The sequence below is a fragment of the Gymnodraco acuticeps genome, unplaced genomic scaffold (genome assembly GCF_902827175.1).
Source record: "Gymnodraco acuticeps unplaced genomic scaffold, fGymAcu1.1, whole genome shotgun sequence".
NCBI lineage: Eukaryota > Metazoa > Chordata > Actinopteri > Perciformes > Bathydraconidae > Gymnodraco > Gymnodraco acuticeps.
Window position 1 is genome coordinate 67,527 of NW_022992014.1, and position 24,833 is coordinate 92,359.

Here is a 24,833-nt window from a genome sequence, read left to right on the forward strand (position 1 = left end):
TTCTGAATAAATCACCAACAGTGACCCCAGCAAAAATGTTGCGATAGGGGGGGTTATATTTTGGTAACACTTTATATTAAGGTACACAAATTAACCATCAACTAGTTGTTAATTAACATGCATATTAGCAGTATATTGTAACTTGATTACTCATTATAAAACACTAATGCCTTATTCTACATGACCATATTCTACAAGTAATAAGCCATTAGTTGAGAGTTTTTCCTCAATAACAAAATGTTAATCATCGTGAAAAAATTTTTTTGCTAATGCTAAATGTTGTCCATGTTTGCTTAAATAATTGCTTATAAATTGTTGATGAAAATAGTTTCCAGAAAGTTATTCCACCACAAGCAATTGAAATAATGCTTTTATAATTCTGATTTAACTTATTTTATAGGTGTTCAGAGACTTAAACTGTTGGAAAAACACACTTTTTGTTGTTTAATACCTAATTGTGTGCTGGAATCCTTCACACTGAGTTAAACATTACAATTTGAGTGACAAAATGCATCCAGCAGTCAACAACCCTAAATAACGGAATGACATGGATATAATGTGCTGAAAAACACAACAAATATGCAGAGATGTGCGTCTGTTTCTAAGGCCTTTTTTATTTTGGAACATTCTGATAATTTAAACAAAAGAGAACAGGATCAAACTGAAAAGATTGTGAATATTTTCTAGATACATTCATCATTGGTTCTTTTAGACCAGAACAGACTGCTAACTCAAAAGGAACTATCAAAACATCCCAATCAAAGTTTGGAGTCACAACATTTGATTAACCAAACAGATTATTGGAGAAACTACTCGGCATATTAATGAACAATGAAACTAAATGCCTTCAATGCAGCTAAACGAGGCTAGCAGTTTAATCCTGGACATATATTATTTTATAAAAGCAATAACAAGACTATTAGAAAACCATGGTTGAAACATAGCATAGTAGAACAATGATTTGAAGGACATCGGGAGAAACAGCATCTCTGAGGCCTTGTTTTGGCATAGTGTGAACGCTGGTTAGAACATAAAAAGATTTAGGAAAATACATGATGGGTTAGGGAGAAAAGAGCATCTCCTCACACCAGTAGGGTTTCGCTCCAGTGTGAACAAGTTGATGTGTTTTGAGAGCAACTGATGTCATGAACGTTTGCCCACACTCTTCACAGCTGTAAGGTTCCTCTCCTGTGTGAATACGTTGATGTATTTGGAGATTAGTTGATCTAGTGAATATTTTCCCACACTCTTCACAGCTGTAAGGTTTCTCTCCTGTGTGAACACGTTGATGTGTTTTGAGTTCACTTGATGTCTTGAACGTTTTTCCACACTCTTCACAGCTGTACGGTTTCTCTCCAGTGTGAATACGTTGATGTGTTTGGAGATTACTTAATTGAGTGAACGTTTGCCCACACTCTTCACAGCTGTACGGTTTCTCTCCAGTGTGAATACGTTGATGTGTTTTGAGATGATGTGATCTGATGAAAGTTTTCCCACACTCTTCACAGCTGTACGGTTTATCTCCTGTGTGAATACGTTGATGTGTTTTGAGATCACCTGATCTGGTGAAAGTTTTCCCACACTCTTCACAGCTGTATGGTTTTTCTCCCGTGTGAATACGGTGATGTCTTTTGAGATGATATGATCCAGTGAATGTTTTCCCACACTCTTTACAGCTGTACGGTTTCTCTCCCGTGTGAATACGGTGATGTCTTTTGAGATCACCTGAGCTAGTGAACGTTTTCCCACACTGTTCACAACGGTACGGTTTTTCTCCAGTGTGAACACGCAGGTGGCGCTTTAAATCTCCAGATGTTGTAAAGGATTTGTCACATTGCTGACAGCTGTGACATCTCTCTCTTCCTTTCGGTTTCTAAAACAGACGGACAGAAAAAGAGAGAAAGTCAATCTAAAAAGCATGAATACATATAGAGTCAACAATAAAAACGTACTTAATACTTAAAGGTGGGGTAGGTAATTTTGGAGAAACCAGCTCGAATGCGCTAGAATTTGAAAATACACAGCCGGTAAAGAAATCTGCTACTTCCTTACAGAGCCCCTCCTCCAACACACACGAACGGGCACATGACAAATGAGGGCACAAGATAAGTTTGTGCACAGATGGAAGGCTGACAGGCAGGTAGGCCATCCAGTTATTTTAGCCGGGCCGGCTCAGATGATTGGTCGTGCTTTTTACAGTACTACGGCTTCCACAGATGACATTTTGTTATGGATTTTTTGTCAAAGCACTTCAGATATTCATTGCTATCGGGATGTTAAGAGCATTCCATGGAATATAACAAAAAATGTATCTCGAGCCGGTTTCTAAAACGTACCATTCATCCAATTCATATACAGTAAACAAAATACTACTTGTACTAACTGTTTGTATTTATTATATTTGATACAGTAATACGGCAACATTCTAACCACAGTATATACCAGAGGTGGGGGACTCGAGTTGCATATTTTTAGACTTGAGACTTGATTAACATTGATAAAAGACTTGACACTCGACTTTGACTTTGACTTAGTATTCATGACGTGAGACGGATTACTTGAAAGGACTTTACTTTTCCAAAAAAAATATTTGCATTTGTATTGTACGAAGCCCCTAAAGGGCAATGGGAAAAAAGTGCACACATTATTTGAGATATATTTCAAACTAGGACTTAATCTTAGGGACATTTCAGCCAGGGGTGTAGAGATATTTGTTTAAACACCGGATTGGCAAAACAAGAGAGTCTGTGAACCAGAGGAGGGAGTAAGTACTACATGTGCAAGTCATGAGCAAGTCTCAAGTCTTGACCTACAAGTATCAAGCAAGTCCCAAGTCACTGTGATGAGTCAAGCAAGTCAAGTCATTGCTTAGGTCAAGCAAGTCAAGTCAAGTCATACAACATTCTGATGAATAAGCCCAGTTTCCGCATTTAAATCAGTTAAAAGACAGTGGTTATGAAAATGGATTCAACCCACACTATGATCTTCATTACATCCACAGTTAATCATTTGAAATCTAATTTAGACCGATGACAATCATATTAGATTCATATTAACCCTAGAACTGCAGACAATATAGCTAGGACTCAAAAAGTCTGTTCAAAAAGGCAGAATTCCAGGTAAGAAAATCATATATGGCATTTACATATTTAATTTAAATGTCTGTTAACACTAGAACCGCCAACAGCGTCAGCACCTACATAGATATCATTTTCAAATCATTTAATTTGTTCCTCTTCATAATTTCCTTATAAACTAAGTAGAACGATTTAAAACTTAATTAGGTTAATTTTGAAATTGCTTCAGTTTATCATCATAAAAGATCAAAAAGTTCAGATTCCTTTTACAATAAATCAAAGAATGATGCACTTCTACAAACAAACTACTAAAAGTAGATGAACTACATCAAGGGTGCCCACACTTTTTTGGCTGGTGAGCTACTTTTGAAATGACCAGCTCACCGAGGTCTACCAACTAAAAATAATATCCCAAATGGCAAGGGTTGCTGAATAACACGTTTTATTTATACATGGGATAACTACAATAGGGCTGCAACAAACGACTAATTTGATAATCGATTAATCTATCGATTAATGAAATGATTAATCGACTATTCAGACTATTACTGTATGCCTTGCACAATTTCTCAAACGCTCTTATTTAGCCATCAACTTTTAGATTTAGCTTGAGGTTGTTTTAGGCATGTGGAAACTAACAATGAAGACAATAAAGATGAATACTTGATTCAAAAATACATATATTATTAAATTAACAAATTGTGAACAAAATTAACATTGCTTTTTATTTAAATTAAATAAATAATATTTTCACATCAAAAGAAACAACAATGTTTTAACAAATCGTATTAAATAATCTGATGACAGAACTGTAAACAGAATAGCTGAAACTTTAAAAAAATAAAGAGTAACTCAGTTTCCTCTAATCATTAACCCATGTTTGTATAATTGTGTTAACTCCGTGTGGTGCTGCTAGCATACATAACACCTGACGTGGAAAAGTTACTCTTGGATGGGGGGGCTACAGAGCTACTACAAAGACAGTCGAACCCGGTGCACTTTTGCTAAATGTTTAGACAAACTGCTCGTGTTACCGCCCTCACATGCTAAACACTCTTGGCAACGAGCATTGTCCACCTCAAGACGGGTAACATTTAACCACACATTGGAGCTCTTCTCTCCGCCATCCCCACCGTGTGTTGCTGCATGTAGCAGCCGAGTGTGTGTAAACTGCCCCGCCCCCCTCACACACGGGGGAGAGAGATCTCGTCTGGATCGGAAAGATCGAAAATACACCGACCATAGACGCATTTTTTTGTCTTTTTGCATATTAGAAATGAGTTGGCGACACTAAGACTGTGAGATAATGTTTGTGTAGCAATAATACATGACCTTTCTCTTTCTCAACTCACTACTCGGAGGGAAGTCGCTGTCATATGCCTTGTGAACACTCCGATAATGCCTCTCCACGTTACCTTTTTTTGGCAGAGCGACGCTTGCTTTACAAATAAGGCAAATAACCTTTGAATGTGACATCACAACAAAATATTCTTCCTCCCATTCTGGGTGGAAGTGGTATGTCTTTAGCTTTTTGCTCGGTCCCGCACTCATTTTGTTGTTTGTCTCTTGTTTGTCTCTTTAACTTAATTTGAGTTTTCCCGGCACTTGACTGATTTTGTATCGCTTTGCATTCTGGGTTAACAGACTGGAAAGCGATAGGTCGCTTTTTCTGTCAATCAAGTAAACTCCTGAATTAAGTGGCAGGGAGGCCAAGGGAGGAGGGATCAAAACCTATTTTGTCTATTTTAACAGAGCTGGATTTATTTTATGAATGACTCGCGATCTACCAGCATTGCCCCCGCGGTCGACGTACTGGGCACCTCTGAACTACATTATTTAAAGGTTTACAGTAACTTCTGATAATAACACAGGGGAAATAAACTAGGCATCTCTTTTCCTCTCTCTCTCTCCCTTTCCTGACAGCCCGTCAGTATCAGGGTTAGTCAAAATGAATCCCTTGGCGGTTCTAGTGTTCATTTACCGTTTTGTCTTCTCTTTGCAATTTGAAACCAAGTCTAACGTAGCATAAACTTAACGTTAGCTTTCTACAACACAACATATGCACGTAGCCTACCTTTCTCTGTGGGTTTTTTTGTAGTGACGAATGAAGTTGGATGTTGTGGTGGTCCTGTCACCGATCTTTATGCTCCAGACCCTGCATACCGCTGTTCATTTCTTGTTAGCGTCATCGACAACATAATCCTTGAATCCAAACTTGACTATTTTTGGAGTAACGCTAGCCGCTGCCATGTTAATTGACCAGTGGCGAGCCGTCAGGGCCCTCTAGGCCCTCTGTGAGGGCCTAAGATATTCTAAAAAATAATATTTGAAAACATTAAAAAAACACATTTTTTTTAAAATATTATTTTTTATATTTTGTTGTTGTTACATTTTTCATTAGTTTTACCAAAATAACTTGATTTAATTGTATTTAAAATAATATTTCCAAAGAAATAAATCCTTCAAATCTGCCTGTTCAGTTTCTGTTGGAATGTGAAGGGTTAAATGCCGTCTCTGCAAGTTATGTGAAGACGGGAGAGCTTGTTGGTCCCTCTCTACATTCACAGAGGGCCAGCTATAGTAACTCAACGAGAGAGTAATGTCAAATGACAGTACAATTGACCAATCATATCTTCCCTCTAAATGGGCGGGCTTTATTTTCGCGGACTTTATGACAAGTTCCGCCCGCTGTGAGGTCTATGCAAGTGGTGCAGTGACGCTTCGTAAAACCTGGAAGTAAGCTGCGCTCGGATTCCCTCGACAGAAAGCAATGGGATTTCTCCATAGGATTTTGGAAAATAGCTCGAAATAAGGTCTGTGGAAAACGAACCTGTTAGATAAATGCACGTTGTGTTCAGCCGGATAATATCCACATGTCTACCCTACTTTTACTATTTTTGAATCATAAATCTAATCGATAGATTTATGATCGATAGATTTATGATTAGCATAAGTTCGTTCATGATTGCTCACTTCAGTGATAGTGATGACATCGTTGCGAAATTATTTTCAAGATTGAGTTACAATGATAAACTGGAGTGGCAAAGGATCAGAATGACCCGCCATCAAGTGCTTCATCCAAAAGGACAGGAGGATGGACTTTGTGTTTCAGTGATTTGATCATCAAAGGTAGGCCTAATAAGTCATTTTCAATGCGGGCCGCCGTACCGACTTAATTCATTTGTAATCGCTACTTGGCTGTGGGTGCCCTGTCATGATAGGTGTTTATATAAATGGTGTTGTTTTGTGTGGTAGAGGGTCGCTGTCATTGATGCGTTTTGCACCCCGGACCACTGTTTTGATATTCCGCTGAAGTCTACGTTGAGACGTAATATCTCTTCTTTTTTTTCGAGGGAAGGGGGGGTCAGAGGGCCTAGGTATAAAAGTCACGGCTCGCCACTGTAATTGACACTCCTGCCTACTAGTGGGTTGCCAGTTTTGCGCGCATGTTGCTATAATCACATTTCGAAAAAACTAAACGTAATATCTCAATACAAAAACAAACGGAAATATTTAATTTTCAAAAGTCAAGTCTTTTCAAGTCATCTGTCTCAAGCTTAAGTCAAGTCTCAAGTCAGGAATACCAAGTCAAAGTCAAGTCAAGTCTTTTATCAATGTTAGTCAAGCAAGTCTGAAGTCCAAAAATATGCGACTCGAGTCGGACTCGAGTCAAGTCATGTGACTCGAGTCCCCACCTCTGCTGTGAACCAGTCTGCCTTGATCTACAAGGCACCTTGGTGAATGTCTATGGCCCAAAATGACGACAGTCCCGCTTTTTTTGAGAATCAATTTTTAATGGTTGCATCCCTCCCAGGCAAAGTAATGATGGCAGGTGACTTCAACTGCACTCTATCCCAAAACTCGATCGTTCATCTGTCTTGAAATTAGAAATGAACAGGGGTCAATAACTACAGATCCGTTGGAAATTAATATTTGTGTCGTTCTATAAGAGGCTTTATCAATCTGATTATCCATTGAATTCGGTAAGTCAAAGCACTTTCCTAGATGGGCAGTCTTTTCCCAATATTTCTGTAGAAACAAAACTCGCAATGAATAGGGAACTGAACTTTGAAGATATTTCCAATGCCATCCTTAACATGAAAGGTGGTAAGGCCTCAGGACCTGACGGGATCCCAATTTACATGTATACATTTTTCAATGCAAAATTGAGAGTCCCATTGTTAAACATGTATGCATGGAATCATTCGAGCAGGGCAGCCTCCCCCCTTCGCAACAAAGTGCCTTAATCTTATGACATCGGCATGACTGGCCGGTACCGGAGATTGTTGTTGTTAGCATCTGGTGCTAGCTAGCTACGCTAATGGATATAAGGAGCTTTTTCAACAACAAGGTGGAGGGAGAACCCTCGTCTGTCTGACTGAGAGGCTCAGATAACCTCAGCTCAGTGAGGTAAAGGACTCTCTCAGTGTTTAGATAGTTACATTTAGTCCAAGAGGCACACATTTATATGATCATTATAGGTATAAAAAAATAAGAGAATAAATGAAAAACAGGTATGAAATACTATGACAGTAAAACAAGAATACAGTTTAAAAGGGGAGAGATTTGTAAAATATCCATAAAGAATAAGAAAATCTGCTTACAGTTCTGTTTCATATGGGTGTTGAGAGATGTATCCATATATCTCTTAATTTTGCTCTCAAAGTGCACCAGATTGATGCATTTAACTTTAATATTTATTTTAAATCTTCCCGGGGGAGCATGCCCCCCGACCCTCCTAGAGGAGGTTAGGTCCACACACCTATAAAAATAGCACTTTACCGCTGCTTACGTATGGCGTGTGGTATAGCGTGAGCTGATTATCGAGCCTTCATTGTAACAGTCGCGGATATACTGGGTATGTGCGTGGGCATTATTGCAGTACAAAGTTCAACTGTAGCGACCGGTACATTAATGGGAAACCCTAAATGTTTTGTTGACCTGTGATAAGACACATATTTTGCCAAATATCAGCATTTTCTTTCTTTTCATTTCTTTTCACAGATTGCAAAGTGGCAAAGTATTATAACTTATTGTTGTAGCAAAGGGATTGCAAAATTGTATTTATTTTTTTGAGCACAGACTTATGGAGCATTGTTTTATTATCAATGTCTGCCAAGTGATATTTTTTGATAATGAAAATAATAATAATTTTTAAAAGGAATGCTCACGTTCATAATGATGTATTTTTATAAATGTTAACTTGGCCCATTACATGACTATTTGTGTTGGAGGGACCCGACTTTTTTTTTTCTCCAGAGGGGGGCCTGACAGAAAAAGTTTGAGAACCACTGGGTTAGGGAAAGAAAAATGGTTAATATCCCTTCTACAAGCCAGGCGCTCAATTGCTTTGTGTTGGGAAAATGTTGGTTGCCCCTCCCTGGGCCACAGGTTAAACACTTTAACTTTGAGTCTGGCTCTTGAGAAACTCACATATATACTAAGGAAGAAAGCTTCTGAATTTTACACCATTTGGGAATTGTTTTTGGAATTTATAAAAAGTGGGGACATTGCAGAAGCGATGGAAGATTAAAGTGAACTAATCTACTGTGAGGAAAGGTTGAATTTGGTTAATCTATTTGGAGAATTGTAAGCTGTACTCTGCTCTGTTAGTGGATCTGCTTTTATTGTATTTTTGTTGAAGTTGCTAATGTAATTATATTCTTGGTCTGTATTTTAAACTGATTGATGATTCTAGTATCTGCACACTTTAAAAAAAATTGCATTATTTTGTAATCTGCCATATGTCTAATGTTGGGGAATGTTCGGTTGTGTTTGTGTAATTTCATAAATGTAAAAGATCAATAAATACATTTTTATATAATTTTTTTTAAATACAGCAACGTTCTAATCAGAGTAAGTAGTAACGTTCTAACCTATATCTAACCATATTGTGCATTACTATTGTATTTTCTAAACAGGTTGTGATCTTTCATTTGGGGATAACAATGTTAGGAATATATTGTGATGAAGTGCACACTGACCTGAGCTCCAGGGGTCTTTTTGTTCTCCTCCATGCTGCTCTCAGTGCTCCTTCTCCGGCTGTGTCTCTGAAATAAACAACACAACTACAGCTGACACAAGACAACTCAATACAACCAACAGACACAACAAGACCAATCTACAGCTACGTCTTTGGTTGATAGCAGAGGTTGAGAAGTAACTAAGTACATTTACTCAAGTACTGTACTTAGGTACTATTTAGAGGTACTTGTACTTTACAATTGAAAAGGAATCTAACTTCGATACAACCAACGTTAATATCTAGGTCGTCTCCGATACCGAACTCAGATGCTGATAAGGCTCCGGAAAACGGCCGTCCTATCTTTAGGACTAACCCCAGAATCGAAATGCAAGATCACCGTAATCTGTTTAGGGGGGCAGCTAACAGCGTGGCCTCTGACACCAGCTGCCCGTCGTATCACTTATTTCAGGCACTAAAGCATCAGATGTCCGACCGCCAGGATAGCAAAACGGAGTTTGTAGTGCAGTAGGTGTTGTTGGGCTGGTAGAACCCAGAGCAGTATCTAAACTGCCCCTGGAGGAGAAACCCTGTGTGGTTGGGAGACTCCCTGGTAATTAGGGCAGCTTCAGGACCCACAATCTCTAACCCCATCTTTTAACCAGTTATGCCAATTAAAACAATGAAAATGTAATATCAAACATAGCCAGAGTCAAATACTGATATACAGCAGTGATATTACCACATCAGCAGAGCACATGTTATATTTCAGCATCAATCAAAACCACATCAACCACAGTAACCAATATGAAACTACAGTTTAACCTTAGCAGGGTTTCTATTTCCCTTAAACAATTTAAAGTCCAAATTATCAACTAGAGTCAGCCTTTTTCAAGGAAGGGTGTTCTTACCTTACTCTAAGACCAAGCAGATACCTTCAGAGACCAGGAATTGGGTCGAAATGTTTAAATGGTTTTTAACAAATATAGAAGATTTACAAGATCCAAAAAAATAACAAAAGTTTTACAAGGACACAAGGTCAAAGTACAAAAGCAACAGGTTCCCAAGTGAGCCCCCTAGAGCCCTAAAAAAGCCCAAGCCCAAATTCAAGCCTCAAAAAAGTCCCCCAAGCTCCCCCGTTTCTCTTCACTCATCTTTTATAGCCTCTTCCCTCCTCCCTCTCTACATCAGATGGTTTCCCCTTTTCTATCTTTGAGTGAGAAGGAGGTCACATAGGTTCAATTCTTACTCAGTGAATCAATTAAAAATGTAAAGTTAAAATTAAACAAATGAAGACTATAGTAATGATATGCAATTTTAACAAAAGGGAATATGAAATGTGTTATGAAAGCAAAACACATTTTCAATGTCATGTTTAGAATTGAGATTTATTTTAACTTCAATTGAAAATATGCACATTTCATTTATTAACAGAAACAACCTGAACAAAAATGTCTCTAAGATGTGTTGCTCCTGGATGTTGGACCGAAAATCATCAAGTCTGTACACAGTTCGCTCTCATCCTGTGTGCATTGTTGTCCTCAATAGTTGTATGTGCGGGCATGTATGCATGTTGGTATGGATGTGTGAGCATATGTTTATGTGTGTATATGTTTATATAGATATATTTATTCGTTTTATGTGGAAATGCACTGCGAGGATTGCTTTTTTAAATTTCGTTGTACCTGGTGCGATGACAATAAAGGAATTATATTCTATTCTTCTATTCTAACCGTTGTCAAGGTGTCAAAAACCACAACAACTTCCTAGAATTGTGGTTTGAACTTTTATGCTTTGCTTGCACTTTCTAAAATGCATAATGTGCATATGTTAAGAGTTCAGGCTGTTCTGTCTAGTTTCACATGTCTGGTAAGACATTATTGAATACCTTTAGTTACCCCACACACACACACACACACACACACACACACACACACACACACACCACACACACACACACACACACACACACACACACACACACACACACACACACACACACACACACACACACACACACACACACACACACACACACACACACACACACACACCACACACACACACACACACACACACACACACACACACACACACACACACACACACACACACACACACACACACACACACACACACACACACACACACACACACACACCTTGATAAAACACTGCCGTTAAACACACTAATCTCCCTTTAATCAATGCCTTTACTTATGTTTACCGATTAGCAACGTGGTGTAAAGGCTATGAACAAAGAACGGGAGGCCACAAAAACACGGTTTAACGGATAAAAACACGGATAAATCACCCTACAAGGATAAACTACCTGTTTGTATGTGTTTTAAAAGTCTCTTAAATACATTACATTCGGTGTAAAATCTGCGTCAACGTCTGTTAGCAACCTCTAGCTTCTGAGGACCGGAAGCTAGAAACGGACAGCCGCAATGCATCATGGGATTTTAGTTTTTCTTTTAAACATAAATTCACTGCCTCAGTGTGGTGAAAAACGGTATTCAAATAAATATGAATTACAACAATAACAATAATATATATAATAATAATAATAATAATAATAATAATATATAAATATGGGACTGGTATGGCGGATTTTAAACGTTGGGAAAAATGTTTTTGTTTGTGATCATACATTTGATTTCCATTATATAGGTTTTGATAATGATTGATCATTAAATTGTTATCAAAGCTGGTAAAGGTGCAGCTAGTTTGATTGCCTTTGTATACTGCAGGGTAGCTTGTGAATTTACTCCAGGTGGAACTAAAGTCTGATTTAAGTGTCCCTTAGTAAAAGTAGAAGTACTCAGATCTTGAACTTGAGTAAAAGAAGTACCAGAGTGTAGGAATACTCTGTTACAGTAAAAGTCCTGCATTCAAAATGTTACTCAAGTAAAAGTAGAAAAGTTTTATCATCAAAATATAGTTAAAGTATCGACAGTAAAAGTAGTCATTGTGCAGATTGGTGCATTTCAGAATAATATATATGATATGTTTTATAATTATTGATCATTAGAGTGTTATCAAAGCTGGAAAAGGTGCAGCTAGTTTTAATGAATTTGTATACTGCAGGGTAGCACACAAAAGTCCTCTCCTGCTGATGTTCAGGTGTATATCATGTGTCTCTACTTTAAAGAGTCCTCTCCTGCTGATGTTCAGGTGTATATCAGTATGTAGTGTCTCTACTTTAAAGAGTCCTCTCCTGCTGATGTTCAGGTGTATATCAGTATGTAGTGTCTCTACATTAAAGAGTCCTCTCCTGCTGATGTTCAGGTGTATATCAGTATGTAGTGTCTCTACTTTAAAGAGTCCTCTCCTGCTGATGTTCAGGTGTATATCAGTATGTAGTGTCTCTACATTAAAGAGTCCTCTCCTGCTGATGTTCAGGTGCAGGGCCGCCCCTCCCTACAGGCCAATCACGCAGGCTGCATGGGGCCCCGCCTTGCCCAGAGGGCCTCAGCTGCTGTGCGCAGTTCTCCGCTCAGCTGCTGTGCGCAGTTCTCCACTCAGTTCTCCGCTCAGTTCTCCGCTCAGTTCTCCGCGCACCCCCCGCGAGAGTGAGAGGTGACAAGGGGAGCACGTCTGTAACCCGACACCGTTGCAATGAATCGACATCTGACCAATCACGGCTTTGATACGGCCACTAGTGCAGGTGAAGAGATGTCGGTGAAAAGACTGTTTCAGTCCGGAGCAAGCAAGAGGGAAAAAAAACAAAACATGAAGAAACCAGAGCATCACTCGAAGGTGGGTTATTGTATGAGTCAAATGTACAACTTGCGAATGTTGTATAAGTCAAATTGCCATATTAAAACATCAGCTGCAATTCACAACATGAAGAAGGCAGTCTCTGCATAGCATATAGGCTAATGGAGATGCAGTTATTTCCAGCATTCTTTATTTACCATTCTTATGTCAATTTGCACATTTCATGGTGATGCTCAGCCTCTCCCCTTAACTCCTAACAGTCATCATCATGTCAACCACAACACAGAGCAATACTGATATAGATGTGTGTGTGTGTGTGTGTGTGTGTGTGTGTGTGTGTGTGTGTGTGTGTGTGTGTGTGTGTGTGTGTGTGTGTGTGTGTGTGTGTGTGTGTGTGTGTGTGTGTGTAGTTGTTGATACATTGCTGACAGAGGGAACTAGAATACAGATTTAAGAAATATCAGTTTTTGAGCATGTCATAAGCATGTTTTGTCTTGACTATATTACAACTATATTATAATAAAAATAATATATTATTTATATTATTGAATTGATTATGATTATTATTATTAGTAGAAGTAGTTTATTTGCATTAATTATATTTTAATCTTTTTGAGGCTAGTATTTGGCAGGAAATGCAGACGTATTCACCTGTAAACGCATACTGAACGACATACATGCACATTTACCATTTACCTCACTGTATAAAAAAGTAACTGTGTTGATAATAATAATAAAAAGGAATTATATTTGCAAAGTAGCCTAAAAAATGTTTCACTCCTGTCGGTTGGGGGGGGGCCTCATCTCACAATGTCGCTTGGGGCCCCAAGTTGGCCAGGGGCGGCCCTGTTCAGGTGTATATCAGTAGGCTATGTAGTGTATCTACTTTAAAGAGTCCTCTCCTGCTGAGAAGTAAAAACAATAAGTGTGACTTGATATTGAGTAAGAAAAAGGTTGATAAACGCTGTGTGAATGGATTTACGGGTAGCATTCGCTCGCGATCTCAAGTCGTCTACAACATACGTTTAGGGAGCTATATAGAAGCCTCTGGACATCCCGGAAAGTTGAAAATGTACGCTAAGGGCCCCCCCCCTTGCGTTGGAAAAAGCCGACATGGCCGCCCCCCCTTGCGTTGGAAAAAGCCGACACAGGGGACTTGACATAACACATAGGCCGACCTGGGAGTGAGGATGTGTTGCCTCCACCCACTACAATTACACGCCCCAATGTTATATTAAACTAATATGTAACTCCCTCCACCCCGGATAAAAGCATGTTAAGAAGCCCTTTTTCTCTAATTCCACAACGTTGGATAAAATAACATTAGGAGAACGGATTAATAGGCTGTTCATGGTTAACGTATGGTGCTAACTTTATCCGGTATCCTAGCCTAATCTGTTATCTGTAAACGTTCCCTAAATCAGTAGATCTAGGTATAACATCCTTTAATACACATGTTAATTTGACTCAGATAATATCCGCAATATAAATATTTAAACGTCTTCTTACCTGTAGGAGCCATGAAACATGTATAGTATTGCGTTTTGTTTTAATATAAGATATTTGTTTGAGCACTATTGATTAGTTGGCTTGGGTCACATGGATATGTGCGGCACTCATTATAATCCTGTTCACCTGCGTGAGGTGTGTGGGGAAGAGAGGGTGACACAGGGTCGTTGTACTTTTTGTTGACCGCAAATTTACATTATTGCTCTGATTAATATAATGATGTACATGTCCAAGGAGAATAAATTGATCATCCCAGTTTTCATTAAACCACACAAGTTTTTGATCTCAGCAAGCAAGTACTTTTTTGTAGCATGACACACAATATCAAACAGGCCCGGCCTCAGCCTCTCAGCGACTTTGTTTGTTTCCTGCTGTCGCTACATTTTGTCAACAAAAAACAACAAGCACACAAGACGTAAGAAGAACCATCATCAAACAGCGCATGGATTAAGGATCTATCAAGGAGAATGGAGATAAGCAATTGTTTGAAATAATTCACGGAGGTAAGCACTGGCTGTTAATAAAGACTGCCGTTTTGGAAGCCGCCTTCAACGCGGATCACAGCCAGGCCTTACCACTGATTATGCACATTAAGCTCCATGGAATGGACGAAGTTTGTTACCACTGTATATATCCGCTGTATATATCCGCTCTGTCGCATTGAAGTTGCGCCGCTCTGTTTATGTGGAAATGTGATGCTTTTGAAGGAATGAATTCCCTTGCGATCTATGAGGGTGTTTTACAATCAAACAAATACACGGAGGAAGTTCTGATAATCAAACGGAGAAAATTAGTCAAATAAATGTTGACATGGAAAGTGCTGAAATGGACTATGGGAAAAGAGAACGCAAACTCACTGCGAAGGCATTGGTAAATAACATTGAACAACTTCAGGAACGTAAAACCAGTGTGAACAAAATAAAAGCACTCATACCAGAAATAAAAGCACATGAGAGAAAAGGGAAATGCCTCACGTGTGCAAACTCATTTAGAGAATGTAATTCAACTGGGTGAAAAAGCCATTATTTCACATGAAATGTTGATTCCTTTACTCCCAGAGGATGAACTAAAAAAATAAAAGGAATGGTTTGCCAGTATTTTGGAATACAGTGAAAACTTTCAGAGGGACATTAAACAGTGTTAAAGGAGCCACAAGAGGATTTTGCCACAATAACTGCTGCTGTGCTGGGCAGGGGCGTCGCCTGGGGTAGGCATGTAGGATAGGATGTTTTTTCTTAAGCCCCGGACAAATTCTCCCTCAATAATATAATACATTAACCTACTTTACCTATAGGACGGACAGCAGAAATGTAATTTCCCATGTTCAGTGAATGCAACACAGAGGCAAGACGACGCCACCAGACCAATCAGAGAGTTGCATGGAAATACACGTGTTTTATTGGCTGACAGGTACGTACCTCTCCTCTGTGACAATGTTTAAACTTTAAACTGTCAGCCCCGGACGCGGAGATTCTGAAGATGGACATTAGACATTTATTTAATAAAAAAGACGGCAATTCTCAAGTGGTGGCTCACACAACAACCCCAGAGCCACCACCTGAGCCAGATGAACAAGGTATGTACCTGTCAGTAAACTTACAAGTTATGCGAACATGTAAGCAAAGCATACATTATAGCTACGTTGACGTTACTTGGAATCGCGCGGGTAAGCTAAACCGTTAGCAAGTAGCTATAGCTAGCCAGATATATTAAATAAACACTTTGTCATACAATCTAAATGTTGTGTTTTTTAGCGTTACTTGGTGATTTCAAAGAAAGCTCTCTGGGAAATGTTGACTTACTGTCAGTGTTCGACATGAAGCTAGAAGCTACCTTACAGTACACAGTTGATCCTGATTCCTGAGTCCTGTCAGTTAAAGTGTTTCATAGTTAGCTTAGCTAAGCATCAACCTAGCACTGAAATATATGGATGTTATGTGACGGTATTTCTGAGGAAAAGTCAGCTGAAATGGTGGCATAGTTGCCACTGCTTTACGTGTCAACAGCATGTTTGAATGTATTTGCAGCAGTAAATGTGGCTGTTTGGCCACTGACGTTGCCATAACAACACCTGCATTTAAATGTGCAACCTCTTTTTGTGACAGATTTTGCATGAAAATATAATTCTTCTGATTTATATTTCCTATTGACAGCTAGTTTCTATGTGAACATTATGAGATGGACAGCCAGCTAACAAGCTTTTTATACAAATATTTCAGATCAAAGCTAATCCAGTGGGGCTCCTGAAAGGGGGAAGGGACACTATGCTCCCAAATATTAAGCCTTGACCCGCATCTTAAAATTGATATGATCAAAAAATGATCTGCATTGTCGGAGGCCTTTTTTCCTCATTATCATGTCAAATTGTACAGCTTTCCTTAGTGTTGAATGCAGAAAGATGACTATATTAGAGTATTAAGTGAAAATGACTATATTAAAGTTTTAAGTAAATATATTAAGTGAATTACTCAAACTGCATTTGTATAGGAATTATTCTGTCCTATTGGCAGATAACTACTCTAACAGTGATATCTACAAGAGATGTAAATTTAACTATTTTCAATTGGTTAGTATTACATTTTGTGACAGTGTGGTGACACTCATTTTAATGAAGACAAATGTGTATATCTTGAAATTCATTTATTTGACAGAGCTGGAAACTGATTGACTTACATACTTGTTTGTGTTTACCTACACAGTCATCACAGATGAGCCAAACAGAGTAGAGGATGAAGAAAGGAGAACAGGAGAAAGGGACACACAAGAAGGAGAAACAACAGACAAGAACGATAATGGAGACAACAATGAACAGGAACACCAGAACAGACAAGAGTCAATGAGTAACATGACTAATTTAGGGACTGCAGATAGAGGGCCAAGGCAAGTGAGACATCACTGCTTTCCATCCAGCATGTTTGGCCAGCAAAAGAGATCATTTCAACCGCAAACAGCAAGTGATGAGGGATTATTATTTCCTCCTTCCATACCTTTTTCTGTTTAATCTGATTACTAACAACTTCTAATCATTTGACATAGTTTATGATTTAATTGGAAAATGAAGTGTTTTTAAATAATAAACCCGTTTCTGATTCTTTGATTTCTTTTTGACATATGGGTGTTGAGAGATGTATCCATATCTCTTGATGTTGCTCTCAAAGTGCACAAGATTGATGCTTTTAACTTCAGTATTTAAAAAAAGTCTTCCTGGGGAACCCCAAAGGAGGTGAGTTCCCCCCAAAATAGCACTTTATCTCTGCTTATGTAACTCCGGTGTAGTGTCCCCTCGGCAACAGATCACTCGGAGCTGGTGATTACTTTCCTGCATTTCAATGGACAGCATATAAAAAGGACACGTGAGCTGCATTGCTTAACCAGTTAAGCCCGAAGGTCCCCCCAGAGGACCCCTCCCACAGTTTTTTTTTTCTCACATGTCTCAGAGCTTCTTAACATTTATGAAACTATTAATGTTTCATACCCTTTTAAAGGTAAGAAACTCCGCTAACTGACAATAAGAACAATTGTTAGCTAAAAAAAACACAAGAGTAATACCAAGCCTTTGAATTAGCATTGAGCGAAAAAATGCTAACTAATGCTAACGCTTTTTTACACACAACACACGGTAGAAATGCCCTTATTACTATCTTAACTGCACAAACAAGATATACGATTTAAAGCTGAGACTCCACAGATTCCACACATGTAATGTCATCACTGTCCGACCTCGAATTCCTGGAGCTATCAGCCAGAAAAGAGAAAGTAAACAACATCCGGTTCCAAAAATATTACAATAATTACGTCTTACCTTTTTTGATTTGTGATCAAAAGTTGTGTTCAACGGAAAAAAACCGCATCTCAAGGTTAATCCAATGTCTTTGTGTCACGTAGAATTTTTTACTGATAATCAATCATCATATTTATGGCAATATGCTCGGTATAAAGTATTGCCGTCCAGGCTTGCACTTTCAGGTATGCTTCGTTTGCTTCTCTATTACGTCCGCTATGGTAATGTTTACGTAGATTTGGGAACTGCCCATCGATTCTATTGGTTCTGATGGTTAAGAAAAATGTGTAAATCACACCAATCGACCAATGGGTTCCAGAGATATGGTCCTGCGTAAAGTATAAAGAATGGCAGCCAGCTTAAGTACATTACGCAGCCGACTTCATTTATTGTTTACAACGTAACGAAGCAGGAAATGCAGCAGGACCCAGAGCGCACGGAGCACAGAGCGGACAGCAGATAACGGAATTGCAGTATTATTGCTTATAGATTATCAGAACATTTCAAAGGGGACACAGCCCCATTGGATATTAATCTATGGATTAACTACATCATCGTTTTTATCGTTTTAATGCCATTGAAGACCAGTTTAGACCAGACAACGAGGAAGGTAAGTCATTGTTAGCCTAGCGCATGTTAGTAGCTAGCGCCATTTGTTTTGATGTACGTTTTTGTTGATAACGTCGCGAGTTTGTATCTTTCAGTGTTGAGGTGGGCACCGTTAGATTCTGTGTCTCAATGTGTTGGATGTGCAGCTAGGATAAGTAATAAGGGAGCGAGGAGTGATTTTCGGTGCAGTAATAGGCTAGCATTTTTCGCTCGGGGCTAATTCACTGTAAGAGTAGGCCTATGTTTTTTTTTTTTTTTTTTCACAACAGTTGTATTTGGATGGAATGAATACCTATAGTGATAATTCAAAGTAATAAAATGATTTTTACAGTGAAAAAGTTCAAATGGAACCGATGGTTCCCAAATTACCCAGAGGTGAGTCCGCTTAGACTTTATTTTTCTAAATCTCTCTAAAAAGGTCAAATGTCACTTGTTTTGCATCAATCTTGATACAGGGTACTTATTATATGTTATAGTTTGGATTCCTAAAGCTTTTAGTCTACTAACCCATCATGCAAGGGTGGTTTTCACTATAAGTAAAGGTTTTTTTTTAGGTGGACATTAGAATTTACATGTTTTTACTATGTTCCATCTGAATTTACTTTAAAATAAAAAACATCTATATTGATTCTGACACTTCTACATCCAACTCACAGATGTAACCTTGCTTTGAGAAAAATAATTATTAATTTACCCCTTTTAGAAGTGAAGATATATCATTTGTTGTGTTAGTGGCATTTTCGAGCCTGAAACCTGAAAAACAGGCTCAGGGCTTAACTGGTTAAGAGATCCTCACATGCTATCTTTTACAAAATAAGTGTCCAGTCAACAACAAAACATCAGTGATCGTATAGTCGTAGTATATTTTTCACAAGCAATGTGAAACATTAAACTTATACAAACTGGTGTACAAAACTCACATACCTGCGTTGATCTCCTGGAGTGTCTCTACTCTTTCTTCTCCACATCTCTTGTCCACCATCAGAGATTGCAAACATTTCAGAAACAACTAGAGGTAGGGGACAAACAACTTGTTCGCTGGGCATGTCAAAAACCTCCTGCTTTGATCAAGACTTTAGGGAGCCTTTAGCCCCTCTAGCAAAGGGACTGGAAAGCAAGCTTTGAAAATTCAGTACCATCTACATGCTGTCATGTTCCAGACACTGCTCTCAACCACTCAGGGCCTGCACAACTACCTGCAGAAAGAAACAATTGACTTGGTGCAGGCAGTAGATTACAAAACAGCAGTTGAGAACACACTGAAAAGTTACCAAAGTAACGAGAAAGCACATGAGGTCTATGACAAGACCAAGGCCCTGTGCAATGATCTTGATATTCCCGAAACTGTGACACAGAGGAAGAAGCGTAGAAACATGGAAGACTTTGTAGTCGAGGCATCATGTGGAGCAATGTGAAACATTAAACATAAATAAACTGGTGTATAAAACTCGCATACCTGCATTTCAATGGACAGCATCAAAGGACACGTGAGCTAGGTTCTGGTGCTCAGATTAGCTATTGATGATCACGTTGATACATCATATAAAACAAATAGCCAATCTCACTAAAAACATGTTGCTGTGGCTGTGAGCATTAAACAATTAACATTAAACTAAACAAACACAACAGTACGTTATTGTCCTTATAAAATAAAAACATACATTTTGTCCACCGAGATAATACAGGCACCTTACCCTCAAGAGATCCTCACGTGCTATGAGAATCTCCCACAATGCATTGCCGTAACAAAGCTAATGCAGGCACACGTTTGTGACACCAGATGGCGCAATTGTGTATGTGCGTGTGGGGAGTCTTGCAGTAGAACATTTGACTGTAGCGCTGTGGGCTAAGCCCCGAATGTTTCTAGGTCCAGGCGACGCCCCTGGTGCTGGGTACAGATGACTTGCAAGACGATGTACAACCTGACAGTGTGTCAAATGTGGAAATCGGAAGAAGAGCAACCCGATGCATGCCTTAAAACAGAGGCTTGGCAGCTTGAATGAACTTGAACATGAACTTCAGATGGAGGAGGAACGAATAAGGAGGAGAAAGGAGCAACTTCAGATGGAGGAGGATATTGCAGCACACATGGCTATATTAGATGTGTTACAGGGAGCATCCTAAGTGGGAAAGTTAAAAAACAAAGCATTCGGATGGAATGAGCTCTTATATTGAACAAAGAAATCTTAAACCACAAGCCCTCTACACTGCCAAGGACAATATAAATACTCCACAAATGTTGCTAAACCAAAGAGAGAGCAATGACTTATTGGAGCCAACAACACGGCCTAATGAGAACATTTCACCTTGGTTCCTTTCCTCAGAGCCAGTATCCCTTACATTTTTTTATTTGAAAACACAAATGAATTATGGAGATAGCTTGAACGCAAGTGAAGATCAAAACAACATACTTGTCACACTCCTAGGTTTATGTCACGGTTTTAGTGTTGTCTGTCTGGTTATGGGTTTTGTAAGTCTGTTCATTCGGTGTTTTGTCTTCCTCCTTGTGTTTTGTCCAACACATCCTCACTCCCAGGTCGGCCTATGTTGACGTTATGTCAAGTCCCCTGTCGGCTTTTTCCAACGCAAGGGGGGGGGGCCTTAGCGTCCATTTTCAACGCAAGGGGGGGGGGCCTTAGCGTCCATTTTCAGCTTTCCGGGATGTCCATATGCTTCTATGGACGCTCATGGAAGCACGGCATTCGTTTGTGTCGGCTGCCCTTAAAGGCAATGTGAGCGTCCATTCTCATTGGATAACGGAGAATTGTACACCCGGAAGTAAGTATTCCCCTTACTGTCGATTGATTTTACAGTGATATCTGCACTACTCATCGACTAAAAAACACCAGATTATCCTTGTTAATTACACAACATTGATTGGTTTAAATTGTGTGCAATGCTTTTGTATTTTTCCCCTTCGATTCGGAGAAACAAATATGTTTTCGGAGTAAAGGATGGCAGAAGACACTACACTACCCAGAATCCCCAGCTATCGTTTGGACTACACCATGTGCTCGGTTTGACGTCACATGATCTTCAAATTTCTCCCTGCAGAAAAAAAAAACATGGCCGAACTTCGTTTTATTCTCGATGGAAAATGCCTATTTTAAAGTTAGTTTGGCCATTAAAATGCGTTTTGATGTCATTTGATGCGAGAAATATGAGTTGTTATTTCAGATTATGTGTGCAGTGGATGTACATGATCTTTAGTTTGCTAGTTATTACGAAGATTACTTAAGGAAATTGCGTCCATAACGTTTTCATTGTTACCAAGGTGGTTGCTAGGGACGCTGCTATCGATATTATTTCTGTTATGTTGTGTAACTGTTTAATGGTGTTATCTTTATTGCTACCCCCTTCCCCGTCAATGTATAGTGTTGGTCCACAGCGCAAACATATTAGTTTAACAAAATCCGCATCTAAAGATAGCCTACGTTATTTCCCCCTGTGCAATTCCAGTCTCACATCTCACAGCACATCGTCATTAACAAATAACGGAAACAGACCGAAAACATTTAAAAAAAATACAATAATACTTTATTCCGAGTGTGCTTGCTTTTCTCTTTGGAAGTCATCACATAATGGCATGGTAATACACGGTTCGGCTGCATTAAATATTACATATCTGCCGTAGTTCTGTATTTATATAGCCCTGATGAGAAGACTTCTAGACAAACATGAGGAACTGAAAACGTGACCATCCATCTTCTTCCGCTTATCCGTGGTCGGGTCGCGGGGGTAGCAGTTCCAGCAGTTCCAGCAGAGAGCCCCAAACTTTCTTTTCCCTGGCGACATCAACCAGCTCTGACTGGGGGATCCCAAGGCGCTCCCAGGCCAGCGAAGAGATATAATCCCTCCACCTGGTCCTAGGTCTACCCCTTGGTCTCTTCCCAGCTGGACGTGCCTGGAACACCTCCCTAGGGAGGCGCCCAGGTGGCATCCTAACTAGGTGCCCGAACCACCTCAACTGGCTCCTTTCGACGCGAAGGAGGAGCGGCTCAACTCCGAGTCCCTCCCTGATGACCGAACTTCTCACCTTATCCCTAAGGGAGACACCAGCCACCCTGCGGAGAAAACCCATCTCGGCCGCTTGTATCCGCGATCTCGTTCTTTCGGTCATGACCCATCCTTCATGACCATAGGTGAGGGTAGGAACGAAAATGGCCCGGTAGACAGAGAGCTTTGCCTTCTGGCTCAGCTCCCTTTTCGTCACAACGGTGCGGTAAAGCGACTGCAGTACCGCTCCCGCTGCTCCGATTCTCCGGCCCATCTCACGCTCCATTGTTCCCTCACTCGAGAACAAGACCCCGAGATACTTGAACTCCTTCACTTGGGGTAAGGACTCATTCCCTACTTGAAGTGGACAGTCCATCGGTTTCCTGCTGAGAACCATGGCCTCAGATTTGGAGGTGCTGATCCTCATCCCAGCCGCTTCACACTCGGTTGCGAACCGATCCAGTGAGTGCTGAAGGTCGCAGACCGATGAAGCCATTAGAACCACATCATCTGCAAAAAGCAGTGGTGCAATCCTTAGTCCACCGAACTGCAGACCCCCTCCCCCATGACTACGCCTCGAAATCCGATCCATGTATATTACAAACAGGATTGGTGACAAAGCGCAGCCCTGGCGGAGGCCAACCCTCACCGGAAATGGGTCCGACTTACTGCCGAGGACCCGGACACAGCTCTCGCTTTGGGAGTACAGAGATTGGATGGCCCTGAGTAGAGACCCCCTCACCCCATACTCCCGCAGCACCTCCCATAGTAACTCCCTGGGAACTCGGTCATACGCCTTCTCCAAGTCTACAAAACACATGTAGACCGGATAAGCGTATTCCCAGGCCCCCTCCAGGATCCTTGCGAGAGTAAAAAGCTGATCCGTCGTTCCACGACCAGGACGGAATCCGCATTGTTCCTCCTCAATCTGAGGTTCGACAATCGGCCTGACCCTCCTTTCGAGTACCTTAGAGTAAACTTTCCCGGGGAGGCTGAGTAGTGTGATGCCTCTGTAATTGGCACACACCCTCTGATCCCCCTTTTTAAAAAGGGGGACCACCACCCCGGTCTGCCACTCCTTCGGTACTGTTTCCGACTTCCACGCAACGTTGATGAGACGTGTCAACCATGACAGTCCCTCAACACCCAGAGCCTTCAGCATTTCCGGGCGGATCTCATCCACCCCCGGGGCTTTGCCACTGTGGAGTTGTTTGACGACCTCAGTGACCTCCCCCCGGGAGATTGGTGTTGATCCCCCGTCATACTCCAGCTCTGCCTCTAACATAGAGGGCGGAGTTGTCGGGTTCAGGAGTTCCTCAAAGTGTTCCTTCCAACGCCCTAACACTCCATCAGTTGAGGTCAACAACGTCCCATCCTTACTGTACACAGCTTGGATGGTTCCCTGCTTCCCCCTCCTGAGGTGTCGGACAGTTTTCCAGAACAACTTTGGTGCCGCCCGAAAGTCCTTCTCCATGTCTTCTCCGAACTTCTCCCACACCCGCTGCTTTGCCTCGGCCACGGATGAGGCTGCTGCCCTTCGGGCCTGTCGGTACCTTGCAACTGCCTCGGGAGTCCCCCGGGATAACAAATCCCTGAAGGCCTCCTTCTTCAGTCGGACGGCTTCCCTGACCACCGGTGTCCACCAGGAGGTTCGAGGGTTACCGCCCCTTGAGGCACCTAGGACCTTGAGACCACAGCTCCCCGCCGCGGCTTCGGCAATAGAGGCTTTGAACACCGACCACTCTGGTTCAATGTCCCCAACCTCCACAGGAATGCCCGAAAAGCTCCGCCGGAGGTGTGAGTTGAAGGCCTCCTGAACTTGGGCCTCCTCCAGACGTTCCCAGTTCACCCGAACTACACGTTTGGGCTTACCAGGTCTATCCAGAGGCTTCCCCCGCCACTCGACCCAACTCACCACCAGATGGTGATCAGTTGACAACTCCGCCCCTCTCTTTACCCGAGTGTCCAAAACATACGGCCTCAGGTCCGATGATACGATAACGAAATCGATCATGGACCTTCTGCCTAGGGTGCTCTGGTACCACGTACACTTATGAGCATCCTTATGTTCGAACATGGTGTTTGTTATGGCCAATCCATGACTAGCACAGAAGAAAACGTGACGTGGATCATAAATATATCAGCCATTAAACAACATCTTACATTTATGTTCACAC

The 24,833-nt window shown here is 40.6% G+C and overlaps 1 protein-coding gene across 3 annotated transcripts; it reads right to left on the minus strand.

Moving 5' to 3' along the window:
* Positions 1-594: 594 nt before the first annotated feature.
* On the minus strand, positions 595-11,488 carry LOC117536518 (zinc finger protein 239-like). 3 transcript variants are annotated; one of them, XM_034201425.1, is made up of 3 exons: positions 11,371-11,488; positions 9,062-9,127; positions 595-1,873 (listed from the first exon to the last, which is right to left on the minus strand). In XM_034201425.1, exons 2-3 carry the CDS (start codon positions 9,092-9,094, stop codon positions 1,061-1,063), a joined length of 846 nt encoding a protein of 281 aa, XP_034057316.1. In that variant the 5' UTR covers positions 9,095-9,127; positions 11,371-11,488; the 3' UTR covers positions 595-1,060. The 3 variants fall into 3 exon arrangements, with proteins under 3 accessions (XP_034057316.1, XP_034057315.1, XP_034057317.1); XM_034201424.1 differs by having other exon boundaries at positions 11,410-11,486; XM_034201426.1 differs by lacking the exon at positions 11,371-11,488 and adding an exon at positions 9,951-10,992.
* Between the last annotated feature and the right edge of the window lie 13,345 nt (positions 11,489-24,833).